Genomic DNA, 14,855 nt, shown 5'->3' with positions numbered 1-14,855 from the left:
TTGCGGACAGACCGAAGGTGTTCCGCAAAGCAGTCACCCAGTCTGCATTTGGTCTCTCCAATGTAGAGGAAACCGCATTGGGAGCAACAAATGCAGTAGACTAAATTGAGGGAAGTGCAAGTGAAATGCTGCTTCACTTGAAAGTAGTGTTTGGGTCCTTGGATGGGGAGAGGGGAAGTAAAGGGGCAGGTGTTGCATCTTCTGCGGTTGCATGGGAAGGTGCCGTGGGAGGGGGTTGAGGTGTAGGGGGTGATGTAAGAGTGGACCAGGGTGTCCCGGAGGGAACGATCCCTGCGTAATGCCGCCGGGGGGGGGGGGGGGGGGGGGGGTGAAGGGAAGATGTGTTTGGTGGTGGCATCATGCTGGAGTTGGCGGAAATGGCGGAGGATGATCCTTTGAATGCGGAGGCTGGTGGGGTGGTAAGTGAGGACAAGGGGGACCCTATCATGGTTCTGGGAGGGAGAAGGTGGTGTGAGGGCAGATGCTCAGGAGATGGGCCGGACACGATTGAGGGCCCTGTCAACCAGCGTGGGTGGAAAACCTTGGTTAAGGAAGAAGGAAGACATTGCAGAGGAACTGTTTTGGAAGGTGACATCATCAGAACAGATGCGACGGAGGCGAAGGAACTGAGAGAATGGGATGGAGTCCTTACAGGAAGTGGGATGTGAGGAGCTGTCATCGAGGTAGCTGTGGGAGTCGGTGGGCTTGTAATGAATATTGGTGGACAGTCTATCACCAGAAACTGAGACAGAGATGTCAAGGAAGGGAAGGGAAGTGTCAGAGATGGACCACGTGAAAATGATGGAGGGGTGGAGATTGGAAGCAAAATTAATAAATTTTTCCAGGCCCAGATGAGAGCATGAAGCAGCACCGAAGCAGTCATCGATGTACCAGAGAAAGAGTTGTGAGAGGGGGCCTGAGTAGGACTGGAACAAGGAATGTTCCACCTACCCCACAAAAAGACAGGCATAACTGGGGCCCAGGTGGGTACCCATAGCCACACCTTTTATTTGGAGGAAGTGAGACGAGTTTAAGGAGAAATTGTTCAGTGAGAGAACCAGTTCAGCTAGACAGAGGAGAGTATTGGTGGATGGGGATTGTTCAGGCCGCTGTTCGAGGAAGAAGTAGAGAGCAATCAGACCATCCTGATGGGGGATGGAGGTGTAGAGGGATTGAATGTCCATGGTGAAGAGGAGGCGATTGGGGCCAGGGAACTGGAAATTGTTGATATGGTGTAGGGTGTCAGAGGAATCGTGGATGTAGGTGGGAAGACACTGGACAAGGGAAGAGAGAATGGAGTCAAGATAGCAAAAAATGAGTTCCATGGGGCAGGAACAGGCTGACACGATCGGTCTGCCGGTACACTCCTGGTTGTGGATTTTGGGTAGGAGGTAGAAGCTGGCCGTCCGAGGTTGGAAGACTATGAGGTTAGAAGCTGTGGAGGGAAGATCTCCAGAGGAGATGAGGTCAGTGACAGTCCTAGAAACAATGGCTTGATGTTCAGTGGTGGGGTCATGGTCCAGGGGGAGGTAGGAGGAAGCGTCTGCGAGTTGACGCTCAGCCTCTGCAAGGTAGAGGTCAGTGCGCCAGACAACAACAGCACCACCCTCGTCAGCAGGTTTGATGACAATGTCAGGGTTGGACCTGAGAGAACGGAGTGCGGCAAGTTCAGGGAGAGACAGATTAGAGTGGGTGAGAGGAGCAGAGAAATTGAGACAACTGATGTCACACTGACAGTTCTCAATGAAAAGATCAAGAGAAGGTAAGAATGCAAAGGGAGGGGTCCAGGTGGAGGGAGAATATTGGAGGTGGGTAAAAGGATTTTCCAGCACTTTGCTTTAATTTCAGACCTCCGGAATTCACAGTATTTTCCTTTTCTTACAGGAGATCTAGCAGCTGGCAACAAAACTATCCAGCAGCCAGGCCTTGTAACTTGGGCTTAACAGCTGTAGGTCTCAGCCTATACCAATCAATCTCAGTTGAAGCTAGGCCCCAGTTGAACTGATTCTCAAATGCAATAGCCTGCAAGCAGCTCAACATTGCCCACCCAGAACAAGCGTGCAGGGCAAGTGCATCAAACACCTGGGGTGCATTCATTTGAACGGGCAACATCACAGATGGAAGCAGTTCAGAGAAGGTTTTTATCTTATTATTCATTGGATACGGGCGTTGCTGGCTAGGCCCAGCATTTATTGCCCACCCCTAATTGCTCGTTCAGAGGGCATCATGTGGGCCAGACCAGGTAAGGATGGCAGATTTCCTTCCCTAAAGGGCATTAGTGAACCAGATGGGTTTTTACAACAATCGGCAAAGGCTTCATGGTCATCATTAGACTTTTAATTCCAGATTTTTATTGAATTCAAATTCCACCATGGTGGGATTTGAACCTTGGTCCCCAGAGCATTACCCTGGGTCTCTGGGTCCAGCGACAACACCACTACACCATTACTAGACTAATACCAGGAAGGGGCAGGCTGCCTAATGAGGAAAGGTTGGACGGGTTAGGCTTGAATCAACTGGAGTTTAGAAGAGTGAGAGGCAACTTGATTGAAACATATAAGATCCTGAGGGGACTTGACAGGGTGAATGTGGAAAGGATGTTTCCTCTTGTGGGAGAATCTAGAACTAGGGGTCACTGCTTAAAAATAAGGGTTTGCTCATTTAAAACAGAGATGAGGAGAAATTTTCTCTCTTGGATGGCTGTGAGTCTTTGGAACTTTCTTCCTCAAAAGGCAGTGGAAGCAGAGTCATTGAACATATTTACGGCACAGAGAGATTGATTCTTGATAAGTGAAGGGGTAAAAGGTTATCTGGGGTAGGCGGGAATGTGGAGTTAAGATTATAATCAGATCAGCCATGACCTTATTGAATGATGGAGCAGGCTCGAGGGGCCAAGTGGCCTACTCTACAGCAGCACTAGAGAGAGAGCAGAGGAGATTTACCAGGATGTTGCCTGGGCTGGAGAGTTTTAGTTGAGGAGAGATTGGATAGACTCGGATTATTTCCCCTGGAGCAGAGGAGATTGAGGGGGGTACATGATTGAGGTGTATAAAGTTATGAGGGGCATAGTTAAGGTAGACAGGAAGGAAGTTTTCCCCTTGGTGGAGAGATCAATAACCGGGGGCATAGATTTAAGGTAAGGAGCAGGAGGTTTAGAGGGGATGTGAGGAAGAATTTTTCACCCAGAGGGTGGTGGGAATCTGGAACTCACTGCCTGAAAGGGTGGTAGAGGCAGAAACCCTCATAACATTTAAGAAGTATTTGGATGTGCACTTGCGATGCCATGGCATACAAGGCCATGGGCCTAGTGCCTGGAACAGGGTACTTGTTTGACCAGGGCAGACTCAGTGGGCCAAAGGGCCTTTTTCTGTGCTGTAGACCCCTATGGCTATACTCCTGCTCCTAATTTGTATGTTCGTAGGCATGTATGTTCGTAGGCATGTATGTTCGTATGCATAAAGAAATACAAAGAAAACACAAAGTGCTGTAGAACTCACGCAGAAGTATAAAAAGGGCGATTAGTTACTAACAAAAAGATCACAGCCGTGGCTCATTTATTTATTTTTATTCATTCATGGGATGTGGGCGTTGCTGGCTGGGCCAGCATTTATTGCCCCTCCCTAACTGCCCTTGAGAAGGTGGTGGCGAGCTGCCTTCTTCAAGCGCTGCAGACCAGGTGTAGGTACTGCTGAAACTCTTAACCGTGTCTTTGTTACTCTCGACTCGACCACTCCAATGCATCCCTGGCTGGTCTCCCATCACCAACCCTCCATAAGCTTAAAGTCATCCAAAACTCTTCCCTCTGCCCCAAGGCCTATTCACCTGTCCTCCACGCACTCACTGAACCACATCGCAGGGCCCAGAGCCAAAGTTTCGACTTTAAAATGCTTATCCTTGTTTTCAAATCCGTCTATGGCTTCATCCCTCCAGATCTCCGCAAACACTTCCAGTCCTACAACACCCCACCCCCACACCCCCCCAACCCCGAGGTGTCTGCTCTCCTCCAGTTCTAGCTGTTCGCACATCCCCAATTTTCATCACTACACCACTGGCCACAGTGCCTTCAGGTGCCTGGGTTCTAATCTCTGGAATTCACTTCCTAAACCCTTCTGCCTCTCTCCCTTTAAGACACCCTTTAAAACCCACCTCTTTTGACCGAGTTTTTGGGCATCTGTACTCAGACCTGAGTTGTGTCTCAGTGTCAAAATTTGCATCATCCATGCTCCTGTGAATATCCTTGGGGGTAATTTACGACACAAAAGCCGCTTTACGCATGCAAGTTGCGTAAAGTAACTCGGAGTAACGAGACTCGGAGTTTGCTGATGAACACCCTTCACAAGTGCAGCCCGGACAGTACAATGGATTTTACACTGGTGGAAACAATTCTACCCGTTAGCTTGAAAGATCATATTTAATTCCTACCGAGCCTCTATGTCCATCAGTCACTTTGTGCTCACTCCCGACTGGCAATACGCAAATTATAGATCAGGACTTCCGCCCGATACGTGCTATGTATTACTCAATGAATGGAAAAATCAGGGCAAGGCAGGGCAAAAATTGTCTTGGAGGATCAAGCCGCAAGCGTTCTGAGACATGCTTCGTATGACAAGTCAAAGTACCAACTCTTCTCATGCTGCTGCCAGCTATGAAGGGCACCTAGTCATCACGTCACAACTTACAGCAGGAGTTGTTCAGTCATGTGGTTTGAATTCATTCTCAAAAAGTGTTCATTGCTGGCAAGGCTGGCAGTTATTGCCCATCCCTCACTGCCCAGATAAAGTGGTGGTGGAGCACCTTTCTATTGGTTTGATAGAGCTGGATAGCTCGGTCAGCCACCGCTGGTGGCAGTTAATAAGAAACAGGAGCAGGAGCAGGACTTTCTGCCCCTTCACCCTCTGCCATCCAATAGATCATAGCTGATCTTCTACCTGGGTTACATCTTCCCACACTTACACCCATATCTCTTAGTGTCCAAAAAGCTATTAAGCCTGTCTTGAATATACTCAAAGACTGAGCTCTCTGCAGCTCTCTGGGATAGCGAATTTCAAGGATTCACAACCCTTTGACGTGAAGAAATTTCTCCCCATCTCAGTCCCAAATGGTCGGCTCCTTACTCTGTGACCTAAAAGACAACGTTGTGGGGCTGGAGTTACACGTAAGCCAGACCGGGTTAGAGCAGCAGCTAAGGGACACGAGAGACTGAGCCAGTTGAGGTGTTTCTAATGATCCAACTTCTTCATGGTCATTTTGAGAGACCAGTTTTTTTATTTCCAGACATTTGAAAGAGTGAATTCAAGGCTCATTATGGTGGGATTTGAACTTCTTGCCCTGCTAGATTATTAGTCCCATGACATAACCACCACACTATCATACTCAGTCACATTAACTTGGGTTCAGAGTCATCCCTAGAGTACGGTGAATTGGGGTGACCACCCCAGGCCCCGCGCTGTGTGTGTGTGTGTGTGTGTGTGTGTGGTGGGGCGGGGGGGGCGTCCTGTACTCCAACATCATGGTGTCAGGTGTAATACTATTCCAAACTAGTTAATGTCTTTAAAGTGGGCCTAAGGTGCACAGCATCCAGCCTGTGGGGTAAGTCACTCACTCGTTTGCTGTGTTTGTTTTCAGCCCCGGGAAATTGAAGCCCTCCGCTTTTTATTTTATTTTATCTTTTTTCCAGTACACTTTTGCAACAAACATTTGCTTCACGTTGGAAGGTGGACACTTATTTTTTTTTTAAAAGTCGAATTATTCATTGCATCGTGTCTGTATATTTTTTTTTTAAAAGTTGAACGGCAGTGAATGTCCTCACTCCGGCGTTTAGGCTGGAATTTTCCAGCCCCTCCCCTCTCTGCAGCGGGGCTGGTGAGCCATGGAAATCTCCGTTCACATCAGCGGGATGGGAAGATCCCGCTGATGTGAGGGGCTGGAAAATTCCAGCCTTTAAGAGAGTTTTCTCCAGTTGTGGTGTGGGGTGCGTTTGTAAAAATGTTATAACGGAATCCCATAGAGATCATGGATTGCTCCTTAACCAAAAGGAGAGCAAGGAATTATGTTCAGCCTCGGAAGCAAGGTGTAGTTTTAGGTGTGACATGGTTATCACAGTCAATTATGCAGTACACACTTGGAGCCGAGTGCTCAGTAGCTGGGATGCTGGGTCTTCTTTTCACACACACACACACACACACACACACACACGCTCTCACACACACACACACTCTCACGCACACACTCTCACACACACACACACTCACTCACTCAGGGACCCAGCCCTCAGAGGAAACTTGTCTAAAAATGTTACGGGTGGTCCACACATTGGGATTTGTCCCTGGCCCCGTGGCTCCCTAAGGGCAGCCCCCTCCTTGGGTTTGTTTAGCATCAGTTTCTGCGACAATGAGGAAGATTCGGTGGTGTAAGTTATAGGGATAAAGTAATAGGGAGAGAAGCAAAGAGGACCTCCAATGCACAGGCGAATTAAATTAATTCACGGACCTCTCTCAGTGCTTAAAAATCTCATTCCCCGGTCATCCTGTGCTCGCTGACCTACACTGGCTCCCAGCCCAGCAACACCTTGACTTAAATTTACATCCTTACTTTCACAGCCCTTCATGGTCTCAACCCTCCCCAACGCGCCCCCCCACCCCGCCCCCCACCAAAATCTCGGTGACCTCCACCAGCCCCACTGAAGATATCTGCGCTCCTCCAACTGTGGCCTCTTGAGCCACTCCCGAGTTTAAGCATTCCATCAACGGCAGCCGTGCCTTCGGCTGCCTGGGCCCTAAGCTCTGGAATTCCCTCCCTAACCCTCTCCCACCTTCTTCGAAACACTTCTTAAAACCTCCCCCTTTGACCTGGCTTGGGTTCGCTTGTCCCAACATCTCCTTACGTGCCTCAGTGCCAAATGCAACGCTCCGGGGAAGCGCCTCGGGATGTCTTATTACACACTGAAAGGCGCCACCTAAGTACGAGCTGCCACCGAGTTCAGCCTTCCTTTGTTCCACCGAGGAGTGTTACCGTGAGCAGGACGTGGGATCTTACCTTGGAGGTGACAGGGGACATCGTATTCAATCTCATCGTGTCTGGAAGGGCTGAGAAAGAGAGTCCCGTCCACCAGGGGGAAGAGTTCAAAGACCGGGAGGATTCTGTGGCACAGCGCACAGTTCACCACATTCCTCTGGCTGGCACTCAGCGCTGCCAGGATAAACTTCCGCAGCTCCTCTCCCTGACCCACCTGGGCGTCATCCTCCATCCGCACGTGGTAGGTGTTCATCTTGTGCTTGGGCACGCGGGTCAGCAGCTCGGACAGGTCCAGCCGGCGGAGGAACCGCACCGGCGAGTCCAGCGGCCCCAGGCGGGAGGCTGGGGGGCCCAGTTCGGGCTGGCCAAGCCGCGCGCCGCTGGGCAGCAGCTTCCGGCAGGTCTCCGCGTGCAGCGCTGTCTTGAGGAACTCGCCCAGGTGCCGGGCGCCGCGGGGCGGCCCGCCGGCTGAGAAGGCGAGGTAGGGGTGCGCCGAGGGCGGCGGGGACGGTTCGGGGGGGGAGCCGCAGGGCGACCTGAAGTGGTCCCTGTGCCCGGGGCCCTGGCCCCCGTTGCCGGTCCCTTTCTCCTGGGAGTTTTGCCGGTCCACGGAATGCCGGCGCTGGGCGTCGTGAGACCTGGGCACCCGGTTGAGCTTGCACTTCTTGCCATCCTCGGGGGAGGGCTCGCCGCTCTTGGCGCCGCCCCGCTCGCAGCCGCCGGCAGCGGGGGCGCCCGCCTTCTTCTTCTTGTCGTCCTGCCGCCGGCGAGCCTGGTACCAGTCCACGTCCTTCTTCAGGTGGCCCTGGCCACAACGGCAGGAGCAGAAGCGGAAGGCCAGGTCGTAGCCCTTCTTGGTCCACATGTTCTGGCGGCACTGCTTCTCGTTCCAGCTGCGGGCCCGGCCGATGCAGTTGAACTGGACCAGGATGCTGCTCTCCCACTCGTAGAAGCACTGCAGGTGCATCCAGTTGCCGAACGGGCAGTGCTCATTGTTGCACACCACGCGTTGGTAGTCGTCCTTGTCCAGCTCAACTGGCCGTCCAAAGCTGCACACCAGCGGCGAGGCGCAGGGAGCTTCTGTGGAACGCAACAGGCAAGAACTTGTTACTGGAACAGCAGCAGAAAGGGGCATTTACTGGCACCTAATTACAGACAGTCACAAGGATCACATTTTGGGGTTCAATGGGCTAATGAACATCACACTTGCATTTATATAGCACCTTTCACAACCCCAGGACAGAAGAGGTTCCAGGGACGAGGGGTTCCAGTTATGTGAACAGAGCCGGGGGAAGCTGGGGTTGTTAGAGTAGGGGAGATTTAACAGGGGCGTTTAACACCACGATCGTGTTTGGTAAAGCAAATAAAGAGAAACTGTTTCCAATGTCCAAAGGGTCAATAACTAGGACACAGGTTTAAGGCGATTGGTGACACGAGGAAGAATTTTTTTTTAAATTGCAACGAGGGTTAGGATTTCGCAACGCGCTGTTTGATGGGCTGCAGGGCGCAGATTCAACAGTAACTTTGAAAAGGGAATTGAATAAATAGATGAAGGAGAAACAATTTGCAAGGACTGGGGAATCAACCCAGATTATGTGCTCTTGTTGCTGGACTGGGGCTTGACCCCACGGCCCTCTGTTAGTGCACTGTGACTCCGACAAATTGACATACCGCGCATAGGCTTCGCAATCCCAGAAGGTACCAGAAGGGGGTGGTGGTGGTGGTGGTGGGGGTGGGGGGTAGGAGAACTACACTGTGGACAATGTAAATGCAGCATCTTATTATCAGTAGTCACCATCAAGTCACCAAACTGTGTTGCACTGTTTCATTCGGACAGTTGCCTGACAGCAACACGCGCAACAAGGAGCAGAAGACCGAGGGGATGTCCCCCCCGTTGGGGGCGAGGTGGTCAGACGAGCACCGGCTTCAGCCTGGGGTTTACCAGCGCTGACCTCAGCAGCCCATCCATGGCCACCACACCTCGGCCACCTTCCAGCTCCTGCCAATGTTGCCAACCCCACCTGCTCAAACTCAAGACACCCACCACTCACCTACCAAATACCACGAGGACACGGTTCGAGTCTCGTGCCAGCGACGGCACTGTGGGTCAAAACACGAGCAAAGCAAACGCACGTCCCCACAGATACAGAGCGTCGCAGCAATTTCAGAATTCCGGCAGCTTTCCGCGTCTACTTCAGCAATGGCGGCTTTTTCCTTCATTACAACAGTCTAGAATTCATGGATTCGCGGAACAAGGCCATTCGGCCCATTGTTCCTGCATCGACCGACAAAGAGCCACCCAGCCCAATCCCACTTCCCAGCTCCTGGTCCGTAGCCCTGTAGGTTCCGACACTTCAACTGCACATCCAAGTACTTATTAAATGTGATGAGGGCTTCTGCCTCCACCAGCCTTCCAGAGCCCCACTTGCCTCTGGGTGAACAGATTTCCCCTCAAGCTCCCTCTAAACCTCCTTCTCCTTACCTTGAATCTACGCTCCCTGGTTATGGACCCTCAGCCAAGGGGAATAGGGTCTTCCAATCTACCCAACCAGATCCCTCGACCTCTGATACACTTCAGTTAGGTCCCTCCTCAGCTCCAGAGAAACAATCCTAGCCTATCCAACTTTCCTTCCTCAACCTTGCTCCCCTCCTTTAAGACACTGCTTAAAGCCTACCTCTGTGAACAAGCTTCAGGTCACAGGTCCTGTGAAGCGTCGAGACATTTCACTGAGTTCGAGGCACTATTTAAGGAGATAAGCACTAAGATCCCTCGAGGCTGCTGCACTATGCGTTAAGGTCCTGGCCGACAGCCTTAACTCCACTTTCCTGCCTGTTTCCCATAACTTTTGACTCCCTTGTCAATCAAAAATCTGTCCAACTCAGCCATTGCTCTCTGGGGAAGAGGGCTCCACAGACTAACGACCCACAAGGAAAAAATTTCTCATCTCCATCTTAAATGGGAGACCCCTTATTGTGAGACGATGCCCCCTAGTTCTAGGTTCCCCCAAGAAAGGGGACATCCCTGTCAGGCCTCTTCACAATTTTATACCTTTCATACGCTGTGTTGTGACTACACAATAAAAAAAAAATATTATTCAACGGCTTTAAGCACTTGAGGACATTCTAATGAAGGGATGAGGTGAAGGGCTTGTCTTATGAGAAAAGGTTGAACAGTTTGGGCCTATCCCCATTAGAGTTCAGAAGAATGGGAGGTGACCTTACTTGAAACATAGAAGATCAGGAGGGGACTTGGCAGGGTGGATACCAGGAAGCTGTTTCCTCTCGTTGGGGAAAACTAGAAATAGGGGGGGACAGCTTTTATCGGCCCCTTTATGTCAGAGACAAGGAGAAATATTTTTCTCTCAGAGGGTCATGAGTCCGTGAAATTTTCCTTCCTCAGAGAGCAGTGGAGGCTGGGTCACTGCATACATTCAAGGCTGAGTTAGACAGGTGTTTGACTAACAAGGGGGTGAAGGGTTATTGGGGGGGGGGAGGAGTATGGGCAGACAGAAAAGTGAGTTGAGACCACAACCAGATCAGCCAATGAACGGTGGAGCAGGCTCGATGGGGCCGCACTTGCTCCAAGGTCCCACGTTCCTATGCTATTGAACTATAAGCTCTTTCTGCCATCTGAAACGACACCTTGTACAGTAACAGCTATTCTACCACCCCGGGCTAAAGGCCGCTTTCTCAGAAGGTTTCTGTTGAGCTAGTATCAGCGGGGATATGTCAACAGAGCAGGAGAAGTGCGAAACCCCACAGATTGCTGATTCCAGCCGGGGAATCCAGGCATTTTGGGAGCAGGGCGGCCGTGGGATTGCTACAAACAAACAAAAAAAGAAAGAGAAAGGTTTCAGCTTCCCCCAGGCTCACAAGAAACACAATGCACTTGAGGCTCCTGCTCCTGAACAGTAGTCAGTGAATCTGTTAATAAAAAAAAAGTGTGGCTCTCACACCAGGGCGCCAGCTCCCATTGTGGGACAGCTGGACCGATGATCAATGCCATGGCCATTCGGGTTAAGCCCAGAGGGAACCCGGGGAGGGTAAGGCAAGGAAAAAAAAAATGGCTAAAAAAAATTGGTTAAAGGGGAAATTAGCACGGGTTAATGACACATTCTACCCATTGCATTCATTCATTGATTGATTGGTGTATTTTAATCACGAAAGAGAAGGAAGTGGACAGAAGCACGTGACATCCTCTTGCAGGATGGTGTTTTCAGTTTAAATAGTCAGCACTTGTCAGCAGCCCCCCAACCCCCTCTCCCCCTCCCCCCCCCACCCCCTCTCCCCCTCCCCCCCCCAACCCCGAACCTCACTGGCATCTAAAGGAGGAGAAACCGAACTGACCTTTTTGCACAAGTAAAAATCCCCACACTTCTGTTTGCCTATTTTGCAAAAAAAAAACAAAAACTACTTGAAAAATAAGCTTTCTGCTCCGCTGCAAAATATAAAAAAGCCCGACCGGTTTTGCAACCCTGACTTAGACGCGCTTCTGAAATATATGCAATGGGTAGAGGGTGTGTGCGCGCGCGTGTGTTTTTGGGTAAGTCAACTGCATGGGTTCTGACTCTAACCCTCTCACCGTGATCGTTGCCTGTTTCCGACTGGCCCGATGCAGCGCCTCCGGCCCCAGCTCCTGCTGCCCCGGCCCCCGCTGTAAATGCGGCAGCCCCGGCCGCAGCGTCCTGCTCGTCTCCGCTGCTGTTGGTGCGCTTGTTTTTCCTGCCCTTGACGTTCTTCTGGTTCGGCATGATCCGGGGCTGCTGGCGCTTCGGGCTCGGCTCATTCGCCCCGCTCGGGCTGGCGAAAGCTTGTCTGGCTACCTTCTTCCCCTTGTTTGTCTCTATCTGCCTCTATTAATATATATATATAAATATATATAAATGTGTGTGTGTGTGTGTGTGTGTGTGTGTGTTCGCCTGTCTGTCACAGCGATTCTCCCCCTCCCCCTCCCCGCACGGTGCAGGGCAGCGCCTACGCGCTGTGCACGGGGAAGGCGTGTCCAGCGGCATCTCCCATCTCCACTTCGAAGAATGCAACACGCTCCCGGGTCAACGTTCCAAACCCCAATGTATCCCTCGTCGTTCGCTCCCGGGTCAACGTTCCAAACCCCAATGTATCCCTCGTCGTTCTTTCCCGGGTCAACGTTCCAAACCCCAATGTATCCCTCGTCGTTCTTTCCCGGGTCAACGTTCCAAACCCCAATGTATCCCTCGTCGTTCGCTCCCGGGTCAACGTTCCAAACCCCAATGTATCCCTCGTCGTTCGCTCCCAGGTCAACGTTGCGAACCCGGCGTATCCTCGTCGTTCTTTCCCGGGTCAACGTTGCGAACCCGGCGTATCCTCGTCGTTCGCTCCCGGGTCAACGTTGCGAACCCGGCGTATCCTCGTCGTTCGCTCCCGGGTCAACGTTGCGAACCCGGCGTATCCTCGTCGTTCGCTCCCGGGTCAACGTTGCGAACCCGGCGTATCCTCGTCGTTCGCTCCCGGGTCAACGTTGCGAACCCGGCGTATCCTCGTCGTTCGCTCCCGGGTCAACGTTGCAAACCCGGCGTATCCTCGTCGTTCGCTCCCGGGTCAACGTTGCAAACCCGGCGTATCCTGGTCGTTCGCTCCTGGAACGCAACAACGTCACGTTAGCGCTTGTCTTTTCCTCCCCCTCCCTGAAATCAATCCCATTTTTCTCCCCAATCGTTTGAGCCGTGTCAGCGCATCCCGTGCAATGATTGATTCTCTGCACCCACCCCCCCGTCAGTCAAAGTGGATGTCACCACAGGGGCACCGCACCACCCCCCGCCCATGAAATTGGCCGGAAGGTAAACACGGGAGTCGCAGGATGTTGCAGAGGGAGAAGATCTGTTATGGTGGTTGCTTTTTAAATTTTGACCGTGTAAGGAGGCAAGTGGAATTTTATTGACTCTGCTGTAACTTTCAAGTCCAAATGTTTTGCAATGTACTTTTATAGGCTTTATGGGTAAAGCATATTTTTGGGGGGAAAAAATGTTCCCCCAGGACGATGGGGGGTGGGTTGGGGAGGTCGCTGTCTGAGGCCTTTCAGCTATCATGCATTGAGGGGTCTAGATACCGTGTCTTGGCTCTCTGCTCAAGGGTATTGCAAGTGTATTGAGGCACCTCCGAGTGGAACATGCTGTATGGAGACAAGTTAAATTTTACTGTACACTGTAAGCTTCGATTTGAAATATTTTGCCCTCTGGCTGTATGTCTGACGTGGAATGTACATTGTTAATATCAAGAGTGTTTGCAATTGTATTGAGGCACCTCAGAGTGGAATGTACTGCATGGAGACGAGTTGAATTTTATTGCACTTTTTATGAATAAAGTATTTTTTTGGGGGGGGAGGAAATATTTACAATGTACAGTTGTGTTTTAATGCAAAAATAATTTGGTTGCTGAGGGGTTTAGCTCAGCAAGACATTTTTTTTACCCCAACAATGTACTTTATTCATAAAATTTATGAAAGTACACTACAGGACCATTGAAAGTTGATGTTACATAAGGTGAAAATTAAATCAGGTTCTTCCAATAATGTATGTTACTCGCTACATTTACAATTACAGTTAATATTTACCATACGCATTCGATGTCAAACTTGCAGCCTGAGGGATTTTTCACTGTTTCCTGCCCCTGGGTGGACTGTGGATGAAGGGCCTTAGACAATGGCCTTTCCTCACTGAGCCTTTGCTGCATCTAGTGTGTCCTTTAGTATGTGGAATTGTAGGGTGTTGGGTACAGTTCGGTAGGTCTGAAAAACTCTTTGTAGTCATATGTAGGCCAACTGTAAGTCTTTATTGACTCTTAAAACTATTTCCAAAAAATCAGTAAAGGGTACACGCTAGGAGCTGTCCCCATGCTTGCTGGTACACCCGGCTCTGTCCAACACTCCACTGCCCCTGGGTGTGGGTCATGTAATCTCTGGCATCACTGTGGGTGGTACTGTACTCAGTCCCACATTAACCCTGTAGGTGCCAGGCCCTTTATATTACAAGTACATAGTCTAGGAACTTGGAATGTGCCAGTCTACAACACTGCTGAGCTAAATCCCTCAGGCTGCATGTGCACCAAGAGAATATTTGACATGAAATGCAATTGTACGTTGTAAATATAAGCTGTAATGCAATTGTAGTGAGGCACCTCACCTCATGTACTGTCTTGAAAGAAACTGCAGTATTGCACTTTACGTAACAGTTCAACGTTGACAACACAGTGTACTTTTACAAATTTTATGAAAAAAGTATATTTTGGGGGGGGGGGTGGGAAAAGTGTGTCTTTCTGAGCTGCAGAATTAAACAAAATTGGGTCACAAACTTGCAACCTCTGTTTCTCTCCACAGATGCTGCCAGATTCATGGTATTTCCAGCATTTTAGAGCCATAGAAAAGCTAGGGTGCAGAAAGAGGCTATTCAAACCATCGTGTCTACGCCGGCTGAAAAAGAAAAAAATAAAAACTAGCCACACGTTCTAATCCCACCTTCCAGCACCTAGTCCATAGCCTCGCAGGTTACAGCACTTCAGGTGCTGATCCTTTTCAATGAATTGAGGGTTTCTGCCTCCACCAGCAGTTTAGGCAGTGAATCCAGACACCCACCACCCTCTGGGTGAAGAAGTTTTTTTCTTTATGTCCCCTCTAATCCTTCTACCAATCACCTTAAATCTATGCCCCCTGGTAATTAACCTCTCCGCTAGGGGAATCAGGACATCCCTGTCTACTCTATCTAGGCCCCTCATAATTTTGTACAAGTTGCCCCTCAGCCTTCTCTGTTCTAAGGAAACAGCCCTAGCCTATGCAATCTTTCCTCATAGCTGCAATTTTCCAGCCCCCG

At 50.5% G+C, this 14,855-nt stretch overlaps 1 protein-coding gene across 1 annotated transcript in view; it reads right to left on the bottom strand.

Annotated features, from left to right (window-relative positions):
- Positions 1 to 12,314, bottom strand: part of heca (hdc homolog, cell cycle regulator) — a 40,858-nt gene extending 28,544 nt beyond the window's left edge. The window contains exons 1-2 of the mRNA XM_041182694.1: positions 11,597 to 12,314; positions 7,036 to 8,094 (exon numbers count right to left, since the gene is read on the bottom strand). Coding sequence (XP_041038628.1) covers positions 7,036 to 8,094; positions 11,597 to 11,765 — 1,228 coding nt within the window. The 5' untranslated portion in view covers positions 11,766 to 12,314. The remainder of the gene's footprint in view (positions 1 to 7,035; positions 8,095 to 11,596) is intronic.
- Between the last annotated feature and the right edge of the window lie 2,541 nt (positions 12,315 to 14,855).

The sequence above is a fragment of the Carcharodon carcharias genome, chromosome 2 (genome assembly GCF_017639515.1).
Source record: "Carcharodon carcharias isolate sCarCar2 chromosome 2, sCarCar2.pri, whole genome shotgun sequence".
NCBI classification, from domain to species: Eukaryota; Metazoa; Chordata; class Chondrichthyes; order Lamniformes; family Lamnidae; genus Carcharodon; species Carcharodon carcharias.
The sequence above is the reverse complement of the archived record's forward strand: the minus strand, read 5'-3'. Positions and strand labels throughout refer to the sequence as shown.